Below are 12,244 nucleotides of genomic sequence, written 5' to 3'. Positions count from 1 at the left end.
TCACTGTCTTCTTGGTAAGAAACTCCAATGGATATAGATTTGGCCTTGTGTTTTAAGTCAGTGATTCTCGACCCTGGTCCTCCAGTACCCCCAACAGTACACATTTTTATTGTAACCCTGGACAAACACACCTGATTCAACTTGTCAACTAATCATCAATCCCTCAATGAGTTGAATGAGGTGTGTTTGTACTGCACAGGTTGGTGCTTATGGGTCCTTTTACATGGAAATGTCCCACTACAAATGAGTCACTTAGCCCCAAAAACATTTATTTAGATTATGAATAGTTCTGTATCCTTTATATCTTCTAATGTAATCACATGAGCGACAGGCGTGCTCAAGTCCAAAATACCCTTGTTGAACTTTAAAGTTCTTTCGCCAGGTGAAGTACCTCATGTATTCTTCCTCGTTCGGGTGGAAAAAGAGAAGCGTCTTTGCCAGCTCCTCTGTAGAGGAGAAATCATTCACATGGATGAAAGAGTCCCTTGGGATAAATTGCTCGTAGTTGTCCCTGGATGGACCTAGAACAACGGGCACTGCTCCCAACTTCATAGCATTGAACAGCTTCTCTGTAGCATAGTCTTTGTAGATGGAGTTTTCAAACGCTAGGTAGAATTTACAGTTGGACAGCGTCTTTGAGTAGTCTTCGTTTTCTAGGTATCTACTAAAATGTCTCCCATAGGCCTCTACTTTGACATGCCTACTGAGCTCGTTGAACACCTGTACCCTCTTGTAGTTTGGGTTCCAGTTGCTCACTACCCAGCAGACTAATTTGTCCTTCTTGGGCAGCTCAAAGATTTTATCCTCACTGGTTACCTCAACAAGTGACCCATATGGAACCCTGATATCAGAATCCAGTCGATAACTCGCAGTCAAATTGAACAAGTGGTCAACACCAGGGATCCTGTTTGTATTAGCCGGTGATTCTCCATTCCACCACACCCATTTCTGGAACCATGGACGTTGCTCTTGGGGCATGTTCTTCAGGTCTCCATGGATGTCTCTATGGTGGAAGATGACACCGTGCGCCTTGCTGTAAAGGTTTTTATCCACTGTTAGGTGACAGCCTTTGATGTTAAAGTAGGCACAAGAGTCTATGTCAAAGGCCTGACCAAATGGCCACATCCAGATCAAAATGATAGTGTCTGTGTCTCCGTCATCATCGGCCAGAATGGCTGTCTGGGCATGGTGTGTTTTTTGCCCTGTGTGGTTCCCTGCCATACTTACTTGAGGGCAAGGAGAACAACCAGCCTTCCCCTCGTGGGATGCCTGGTCAGTTGGGCATGAACGGAACTTGATCTGGGGTTTGTAGTAAATTAAGAATATTTCCACGAAGCACGCCATAAAAAAACAGCCAATCAGAACAGGCCGTAGAACCCCCTGGGAAGCCGGAGTGGACATACCTTGACCCTTTGAAAGAGAAAAGAGACCAATTAAAACCACTCTAGAATATCAACAACAACTAGAAAAGTATTTATGGATGTGAAATACATTATAATAATGGTAGTGACTGGTTATAGCTGAAAAAGTAGTTAAATAGAAAGATTGATTGAATGTATTATATAGAATTTATATTGTAATCTTAATGTGACAAAAATAATTTGTGTTATAAAAAAAGTTACTTTTCAAATTCTCCTACAAATCACAAGCAGGTAAGACGTTTTGATGTCTATATTGTGTCAGAAAGAGCAGATTATGTCATTCCAAATCACTTGTCCTTGCCATACAACTCTTAAAATGACCCCTTGAGCTACTATATATTTGAAGATAAAACTTTTTGGCACAATTAATGGGAAAGGGGGATACCTACAACGGAATGACTCAACCAAAATGTGTTCTGCATTTAACCCAACACCTCTGAATTACAGTGATCCCATCCATGCACTCCCCACGTGAACTCAACACTCAAAGAACAGTAATATATTTAAATAGAAAATATGCCATTCTGTTCTTTTGAAATGCATTTTCTTAAATTCATGATGTTCATTAAGACCTGTCTTTAACAAATTAATTATCTTTGTGACAGTGTTTATTTAATTGATTTTAACACTTGAATTGTGTTTTTTTTTTCATTTGCACGTATAGCCTGCAGTTACATAAACAAATGAAAATGCTATTGTGTCCTTTCATATACATTTTCTTCAATATTCTAATGTTACCTAAGACCTTCATAAACACAATTAAATGATAGGATATATTAAATGTATTCATTAGACTGTTATAATGTTGACTTTCAAAGGATGGCCGAAGGGGGTCCAAGGAGGTCAGGATTTTCTAGCGTTGAGCGCTAGAGCTGGTGACATTAATTCATTTCAGCAAGCACATGAACTATCTTATATGACAATACACCAGGGAACAAATAATGTCAAATGCATCACTAGTGAAACTAAGGCTAACATCAGGTGTCGTTCAGTGCTGTTGATAAATTCAGCATGCATGAGGACAGTGATTATCCTGTATGACGATGTATACAGTATGTACAGCAAACAGTGTACAACAGGGATGGACAACTGCAGTCCTCAGGGACCTGATGATTGGTGGCACACTTTTGCCCCAGTGCTGGCTGACACAAACGTGACTCTAATCTACTAATTTACTGTATATGGAATTGTTTTAAGAAGGTCATACCAAGGATCATTTAGCTATTTGGTTTAGAATTTAATTTAGAAGACCTCTTGAAGTATAAAAAAAAATATTAAAATAAAAAAATATGTAAAAAAATATATTAAAATATATATATATATTTTATTTGGCCTTACTGCTATTAGCCCATACAAATAATAACAGATTCACTAAGTGGAAGAGAGAGTCCCGAAAAACTCCAAAAGAAAGTGTTCTGAAGTATCTGAGAGATATAAGAAAGATCAGATTTTTCTTTTTTTTCTTTTACATGTATTTAACCCCTTATTCTTGGAACGAAACAGTTTCCATATACGGTGCCTTCGGAAAGTATTCAGACCCCTTTACTTTTTCCACATTTTGTTACATTACAGCCTTATTCTAAAATTCAATCTTTTTTTTTTTTATCAATCTACACACAATATCCCATAATGACAAAGCAAAAACAGCTTTTTATAAATTGTTGCTAATTTATTAAAAAAACAACAACTGAAATATCACATTTACATAAGTACCCTTTAATCAGTACTTTTTTGAAGCACCTTTGGCAGCGATTACAGCATTGAGTCTTGGGTATGACGCTACAAGCTCCCATTCTTCTCTGAAGATCCTTTCAAGCTCTGTCAGGTTGGATGGGGAACGTTGCTGCACAGTCTCTCCAGAGATGTTTGATCGGGTTCAAGTCCGGGCTCTGGCTGGGCCACTCAAGGACATTCAGAGACTTGTCCCGAAGCCTCTCCTGCATTGTCTTGGCTGTGTGCTTTGGTTCGTTGTCCTCCTGAGCGCTCTGAAGCAGGTTTTCATCCAGGATCTCTCTGTACTTTGCTCTGTTCATCTTTCCCTTGATCCTGACTAGTCTCCCAGTCCCTGCCGCTGAAAAAACATCTCCACAGCATGATGCTGCCACCATGCTTCACTGTAGGGATGGTGCCAGGTTTCCTCCAGATGTGACATTTGGCATTCAGGCCAAAGAGTTCAATCTTGTTTTCATCAGACCATAGAATCTTGTTTCTCATGGTCTGAGAGTCTTTCCAAGTGGACGGTCATGTGCATTTTACTGAGGAGTGGCTTCCATCTGGCCACTCTACCAAAAAGGCTTGATTGGTGGAGTGCTGCAGGGATGGTTGTCCTTCTGGAAGGTTCTCCCATCTCCACAGAAGAACTCTAAAGCTCTGTCAGAGTGACCATCAGGTTCATGGTCACCTCCCTGGCCAAGGCCCTTCTCCCACGATTGTTCAGTTTGGCCGGGCGGCCAGCTCCAGGAAAAGTCTTGGTGGTTCCAAACATTTTCAATTTAAGAATGATGGAGGCCACTGTGTTTTTGGGGACCTTCAATGCTGCAGAAATGTGTTGGTTCCCTTCCCCAGATCTGTGCCTCGACACAATCCTGTCTCAGGGCTCTACGGACAATTCCTTCAACCTCATGGCTTGGTTTTTGCTCTGACATGCACTGTCAACTGTGGGACATCATATAGACAGATGTGTACCTTTCCAAATCATGTCCAATCAATTTAATTTACCACAGGTGAACTCCAATGAAGTTGTAGTGTAATGTGTACGCTGGGAGTCGAGGACCAAGTACAGGGAGTGCAAAGGTAATAATAAGTAGACCATAATACAAAACAAGAAACCTGAAAAACGTACAAACAAGAAACAGAGTCAAGGCCTGAGGAAAGCACCAAAGGGAGTGACCGATATAGGGGAGGTAATCAGGAAGGTGATGGAGTCCAGGCGAGTCTCATGCCTTATGATTAATGATACGTGGTGTGATCATAACAACATACAGGAACTCAAGTCCTTTTGTTCACCTGACCTAGAATTCCTTACAATCAAATGCCGACCGCATTATCTACCAAGAGAAATCTCTTTGATTATAATCACAGTTGTGTATATCCCCCCCAAGCGGACACATCGACGGCCCTGAAAGAACTTCATTGGACTCTATGTAAACTGGAAACCACATATCCTGAGGCTGCATTTATTGTAGCTGGGGATTTTAACAAGGCTAATCTGAAAACAAGGCTCCTTAAATTTTATCAGCATATCGAATGCGCGACCCAGCCTGGCGAAACCCTGGATCATTGTTATTCTAACTTCCGCTACGCATACAAAGCCCTACCCTGCCCTCCTTTCGGAAAATCTGACCACTACTCCATTTTGTTGCTCCCAACCTATAGACAGAAACTAAAACAGGAAACGCCCGTGCTCAGGTCTGTTCAACGCTGGTTCGACCAATCGGATTCCACACTTCAAGATTGCTTCAATCACGTGGACTGGGATATGTTCCGTATAGCGGCGGACAATAACATTGATGAATACGCTGATTCTGTGAGAGGGTTTATTAGCAAGTGCATCGGTGATCTGTACCCACAGCAACTATTAAAACCTTCCCCAACTAGAAACCGTGGATTGATGGCAGCATTCGTGCAAAACTGAAAGCACGAACCACTGCTTTCAATCAGGGCAAGGCGACCGGAAACATGACCGAATACAAACAGTGTAGCTATTCCCTCCGCAAGGCAATCAAACAAGCTAAGCGTCAGTATAGAGACAAAGTAGAGTTGCAATTCAACGGCTCAGACACGAGAGGTATGTGGCAGGGTCTACAGTCAATCACGGACTACAAAAGAAAAACCAGCTCCCAGACAAACTAAACAACTTCTTTGCTCGCTTTGTGGACAATACAGTGCCACCGACACAGCCCGCTACCAAAAACCTGCGGGTTCTCCTTCACTGCAGCCAACGTGAGTAAAACATTTAAACGTGTTAACCTTCGCAAGACTGCCGGCCCAGACGGCATCCCTAGCCGCGTCCTCAGAGCATGCGCAGACCAGCTGGCTGGTGGGTTTACGGACATATTCTATCAATCCTTATCCCAGTCTGTTGTTCCCACATGCTTCAAGAGGGCCACCATTGTTCCTGTTCCCAAGAAAGCTAAGGTAACTGAGCTAAATGACTATCGCCCCGTAGCACATACTTTCGCAATCATGAAGTGCTTTTTTTATTTTTATACTTTGTTTTTATTGTAGGAACACAAAGAAAGTACAAATAAAGTAAAATAAAAGAACAAAAAAGATCTGGCAGTTACAGTGCACGTCATACCTTCATCATCATATCATCATATTAGTTACATTGACATCTTTGAATTAGACCTTTTCCAAGTACGAAACCCATTTTTCCCAGTATTCTTGACCTCTCTCCTGTTGAGTTCTTAAAGCAAAGGTCATACGCTCCATGTGGGGTATTTCTTCTACAATGTTTATCCATTGTGTCACTGTGGGAGGGTCTTTTTGTAGCCATTTCCTAGTGATAGCCTTTTTACTGGCTGCCAGTAGGACCTTCAAGAGGTACTTTTCTCTATTGTGTAAGTTATCAGGTATTTCACCCAAGTACAAAGAAATGAATGTTTGTTCTATGTCAAATCCCATTATTTTTCCAATGTTAGATCTTATTTCTCCCCAGTAAGTTTTGATTGCGGGGCAAGTCCAAAAGATATGAGAGTGGTCCGCCCTCAATAGACCGCATTCTCTCCAACAAGGGTGTGGTGAGCCAGTCTATTTTGATTTCAGTTTAGGTGTTATGAAGAAACGTATAGCATTCTTCCAACAGAATTCTCTCCATGACCTTGAATTGGTGGAGCTTTGTTGAGTCTCTAATATGTTCAACCATGTTTCATCAGTTATTTTAATGTTAAGTTCCTCCTCCCATTTCTTTTTAATATAGTTTGTAGAATGTTTCTTTGAGGATTGAATACCCAAGTAGAGATTTGAAATCGTTTTTTTGTTACTCCCCAAGTTGTATGCGTTAGTGAATACTTGGATTAATTTTGGAGGTGCTCGAGGGTCAGTTACTTTTATCTCCCTTAAGAAATAGTGTCGAACTTGTAGGTATCTGTAAAAATCTTGTTTATCCAAGCCATGTTTTTTACTTATGTCCTGAAAGTTATCTAGGTCCCCAGCTGGGGTCGTATGCGGGCCAACTCAGCAGTTTGATCTCTCTGTCTAAATTATTTTGCTTAACTACCCTAAACCATGTCTTCAGAGAGAAATTAATCCACTGATTTTGTCTATTGTATATTTCTTTTACCATGTTCTTATTTCCCAAAACTGTCTGTATGGGTATCTCTGTCAGTAGTCTCGGTGTCTTTCCATTTGGAATCACACCAGAGGTCTCAATTGGGCTGACACATAATAATCTTTTAGGTTTGGTAAGGCCATACCCCCACAGTTGTTTGCTAATTGTAATGTTGTATATCTAATTGTTGGTCTCTTACTGGTCTTCTACGGGAATGTGTTTGATTTAATTGCCACAGAAACCACTGGCACTCTTATCTGTGGAGGGGATTTTAACACAATTGGTGGTGAGGGTAGGAAACAACATCTCCACCCCGCTGATCCTCAACACTGGGGCCCCACAAGGGTGCGTTCTTAGCCCTCTCCTGTACTCCCTGTTCACCCATGTCTGCGTGGCCATGCACGCCTCCAACTCAATCATCAAGATTGCAGACGACACTATAGTGGTAGGCTTTATTACCAACAACGACGAGACGGCCTACAGGAAGGAGGTGAGGGCCCTCGGAGTGTGGTGTCAGGAAAATAACCTCACACTCAATGTCAACAAAACAAAGGAGATGATCGTGGACTTCAGGAAACAGCAGAGGAAGCAGCCCCCTATCCACATCGACGGGACAGTAGTGGAGAAGGTGGAAAGTTTTAAGTTCCTCGGCGTACACATCATGGACAAACTGAAATGGTCCATCCACACAGACAGCCTGGTGAAGAAGGCGCAGCAGCGATGGGTAGCGGTTGAAGAAGGCGCAGCAGCACCTCTTCAACCTCAGGCTGAAGAAATTCGGCTTGTCACCAGAAACACTCAAACTTTTATAGATGCACAATCGAGAGCATCCTGTCGGGCTGTATCACCGCCTGGTATGGCAACTGCTCCGCCCACAACCGTAAGGCTCTCCAGAGGGTAGTGAGGTCTGCACAACGCATCACCGGGGGCAAACTACCCACCCTCCAGGACACCTACAGCACCCGATGTCACAGGAAGGCCAAAAAGATCATCAAGGACAACAACCACCCGAGCCACTGCCTGTTCACCCCGCTATCATCCAGAAGGCGAGGTCAGTACAGGTGCATTAAAGCGGGAACCAAGAGACTGAAATACAGCTTCTTTCTCAAGGCCATCAGACTGTTAAACAGCCACCACTTACATTGAGTGGCTGCTGCCAACATACTGACTCATCTCTAGCCAGTTTAATAATTAAAAATTGGATGTAATAAATGTATCACTAGCCACTTTAAACAATGCCACTTTATATAATGTTTACATACCATACATTACTCATCTCATATGTGTATATACTGTACTCTATACCATCTACTGCATCTTGCCTATGCCATTCGGCCATCGCTCATCCTTATATTTTTATGTACATATTCTTATTCATTCCTTTAGACTTGTGTGTGTATAAGGTAGTTGTTGTGAAATTGATAGATTACTTGTTAGATATTACTGCATGGTCGGAACTAGAAGCACAAGCATTTCGCTACACTCGCATTTACATCTGCTAACCATGTGTATGTGACAAATAAAATGTGATTTGATTTGAGGCGCAGGTGTGTGTAACGATGGTGACAGGTGTGCGTAATAATGTGTAAACTGGCGACAACGAGCGCCAGAGAAGAGTGCAGGAGTAGACGTGACACTACCCCCTCCCTAACGCGCGGCTCTTGCTGGAGTTACTGTGTGTGATTCGTCTGGAATGTTCCAGAAGTGTATTTTCCAGGAGTTTTTTACAAATATTTTATAACATCACCCCTCTTTTTGAACAAAGTACACTTGTGCTACCCTGTGAATACGCCAAGTGCACGTTCAGCAATATGTCTCAAACAATGACCAACAATGCCTTGGACAAGACCAAACCATACAACCACGTTATCACATAGAACTCATGTCAAAGTCAAAAATTCTACCAATCATTAACTAGGACTCATGCCTATTCCTTAGCCTTGTCACAAAAAGATCTCTGGTCACTTATTAAACTATATCATAATATGCAGTCATCTTTAATCAAAGAATGCTAAAATAACAAATTAACATAAGAAATAGCTTATCAATGTGAAGTACAAGATTCCGTATGATTTTTATGATTACCCACAATGCTCTTATTTAGAGTAACAGTTCTACATAACCAGTCAAAACATTGTCATTACTTCTATTATAATGAATAGTTCCTCCTGCGAGCCAAGTTATCAAACTTACCTTGGTATCCACAATGCCAGGAGAAGATGAAGTATTGTATCACACTGTCTACGTATACCATCCAGGTGTAGAGATCATTGAGTTATTTATTAACAAAAGAGCATTCCCACTGAGCACACTGGTTAAATCAACATTGTTTCCACGTCATTTCAATGATGTTGTTTCAACGTGGAATAGATGTTGAATTGATGTCTGTGCTCAGTGGGTTAGTCTCTTATTCTCTAAACTAGTTCCACCTTGTATGTTATAAAACCAACACTGAAACTGAACATAATAACAACACCTCTACTGTAATTTACTATATTTGATAGACAAGTTTGTGGGCTAGACTAGTCTAGCAATGCTGCTACAGGAACTAGGTAGATGTGGTCAAGTGAATCATGCCTCATCACTGAAAGCAACATTATTTGTGGACCTGTATTCAATTGCATTTCAAATGAATGAACAGGTACACTTTACTTTTCAACTAAAGCTTTTCAAAATAAAACATACAATATCATTATCAAAGAATATTTATTTAATCAATCTGCCAGCCTTTTATACAACAAATGCCAAGCCTATAGGAAGCCTGTGTGAAGTTTTCATTGTCTTGTGGTTGTGGCCCTGCTTCCTGTCAGAATTTATCTGCCTGCGTTCAGTATCTGTCTGTGGTCTGATGTGTTGCAATTTGTTCTCACAGATCAAAAAAGCTCATGGGGGCGAGGCTCATAGCCAGATTGAGATATTCTTTAGCCTATAGCTGTGTTCTGACAGTGCATTCGGAAAGTACTCAGACCCCTTGACTTTTTCCAAATTTTTTTAACGTTACCGCCTTATTCTAAAATGGATTAAATTGTTTGTTTACAAAAATATAAATGCAACATGTAAAGTGTTGGTCACATGTTTCATGAGCTGAAATAAAAGATCCCAAAAAGTTTGCTGATGTCAATGTTGTGAACAGAGTGCCCCATGGTGGAGGTGAGGTTATGTTATGGGCAGGCATAAGCTACAGACAACAAACACAGTTGCATTTTATCAATGGCAATTTGAATGCATAGAGATACCGGGACGAGATCCTGAGGCCCATTGTCGTGCCATTCATCCGCCCCCATCAGCGCATGTAACAAGGATCTGTACACAATTCATGGAAGCTGAAAATGTCTCAGTTCTTCCATGGCCTTCATACTCAGACATGTCACCCATTGAGCATGTTTGGGATGCTCTGGATCGACGTGTTCCAGTTCTCGCCAATATCCAGCAACTTCGCGAAGCCATTGAAGGAGTGGGACAACATTCCACAGACCACAGTCAACAGCCTGATCAACTCTATGAGAAGCAGATGTGTTGCGCTGCATGAGGAAAATAGTGGTCACACCACATACTGAGTGGTTTTCTGATCCACGCCCCTACCGTTTTTTTTTAAGGTATCTGTATTCCCAGTCATATGAAATCCATAGATTAGGGCCTTTTTTCAAATTGACTGATTTCCTTATATACACTGTAACTCAGTAAAATGTACATGTTTTTACAAGCATTCTACAATAGTCAATGCACATTCATTCCAGACCTTGGTTTTTAATAATCAGACAGTATTCAGTACATGACATATCTTGAAGGTCTTACAACTCTTTTCAGAGTCAGTGTGGAAAATTACTCACAACTGTACTTTTCCCTTCCCCCTTTCAAAGGATACTCAAAGGCACAATAAGGACAGAACCAATTTATCTTTCTGTCTGTGCAGTAAGGTTGTATGGTTTCCTTTGTTTTGTGCTGGTAGGTAAACAATGCAAAAACAAATATATGCAAAGAGATTGCTCTGTTTGGGCAGTGGAGTAAAGGAGTGCATATTCTGAACTGATCAAGCAGGTGTAAATGATGTGGCTGCTGTGAGGTGGTCAACATGAATAAAAATGTAAATATCCACAAAAATCTTGAACAATATTTAAAATTCATTGCATTCTCACATCAATTTCAAATCTTCTAAAAAAAAGAAAAAAACAGTATGATTCATGCACAGCATTTGTACATTACATGATCTTTATATGGTTAATATTTCACATTACATGATCTTCATATGGGTAATATTTCACATTACATGATCTTAATATGGGTAATATTTTACATTACATGATCTTAATATGGGTAATATTTTACATTACATGATGTTAATGTGGGTAACATTATGGTTTGTGTGCACCCCAGAAAGAGTGGCTGTTGCACGTGCAACAGCTACTAGGTCTCCTAATATTCTAGAGTGTCTTGTCCATCCCTTCAATATTTTTATTTATTTATTTTATTTTAAATTTTATCCCATTTTCGTGGTATCCAATCGCTAGTAATTACTATCTTGTCTCATCGCTACAACTCCCGTACGGGCTCGGGAGAGACGAAGGTTGAAAGCCATGCGTCCTCCGAAGCACAACCCAACCAAGCCGCACTGCTTCTTAACACAGCGCGCCTCCAACCCGGAAGCCAGCCGCACCAATGTGTCGGAGGAAACACCGTGTACCTGGCCCCCTTGGTTAGCGTGCACTGCGCCCGGCCCGCCACAGGAGTCGCTGGAGCGCGATGAGACAAGGATATCCCTACCGGCCAAACCCTCCCTAACCTGGACGACGCTATGCCAATTGTGCGTCGCCCCACGGACCTCCCGGTCGCGGCCGGCTGCGACAGAGACTGGGCGCGAACCCAGAGACTCTGGTGGCGCAGTTAGCACTGCGATGCAGTGCCCTAGACCACTGCGCCACCCGGGAGGCCTCCCTTCAATATTTTAAGTAGAAATTGTGCACCAGTATTGGATTTTAAAACCCTGTTATATTAAACGAAGTGCCCTTTAATATAGACCACATGGAGAATTCAATAACAGATTTTTTTATACGAATAAAGACTTAAAGTGCTAAAATGTAGCATTTTGACATGTCCCTCCGTGCACTCTGATTTCTAGGGAGATTTGAACCCGCTTAACCCCAACATTTCTCCAAGTTTTCCCCATCATTTTAAAGCCTTAGTTATTTTGTTGCATTGACAGTAATTTCTGAAGAGTTACATTTGTGATTAGTGATTCATTTATCCCTAATTTTAAGCTCTACCTTGTTATGTGAACTGAACTTTTGTTTTAATATGGTGAAAAACTATTCCTGATTAAATATTTTTCTTAAAAGAAGCTTTGAACATTAATAGTCAAATCATAGTGTAAAAGCACGTGAACTGCTTCTACTCTTCTTGGAAATGTTCTAGTGTTTTGTGGTGAAGAAATAACACCTGCTCAGTATTTTACCGTTACACTTCTCAAAAGGTACCCTAAACTATTCCACCCCTGGTTGTCCAGCATACAATACTCTTCACACAGCCACATTGTTCACCACTACAAATGGGTCAC

The 12,244-nt window shown here is 41.2% G+C and overlaps 1 protein-coding gene across 2 annotated transcripts; it reads right to left on the bottom strand.

Moving 5' to 3' along the window:
- Positions 1 to 252: 252 nt before the first annotated feature.
- On the bottom strand, positions 253 to 1,404 carry LOC120032346 (4-galactosyl-N-acetylglucosaminide 3-alpha-L-fucosyltransferase 9-like). Of its 2 annotated transcripts, XM_038978397.1 has the most exons (2): positions 1,245 to 1,401; positions 253 to 1,175 (listed from the first exon to the last, which is right to left on the bottom strand). In XM_038978397.1, the coding sequence occupies exons 1-2, from the start codon at positions 1,399 to 1,401 to the stop codon at positions 253 to 255; spliced, it is 1,080 nt and encodes a 359-aa protein (XP_038834325.1). The 2 variants fall into 2 exon arrangements, with proteins under 2 accessions (XP_038834325.1, XP_038834326.1); XM_038978398.1 differs by having other exon boundaries at positions 253 to 1,404.
- Between the last annotated feature and the right edge of the window lie 10,840 nt (positions 1,405 to 12,244).

The sequence above is a fragment of the Salvelinus namaycush genome, chromosome 38, assembly GCF_016432855.1.
Source record: "Salvelinus namaycush isolate Seneca chromosome 38, SaNama_1.0, whole genome shotgun sequence".
Classification (NCBI taxonomy): Eukaryota; Metazoa; Chordata; class Actinopteri; order Salmoniformes; family Salmonidae; genus Salvelinus; species Salvelinus namaycush.
The sequence above is the reverse complement of the archived record's forward strand: the minus strand, read 5'-3'. Positions and strand labels throughout refer to the sequence as shown.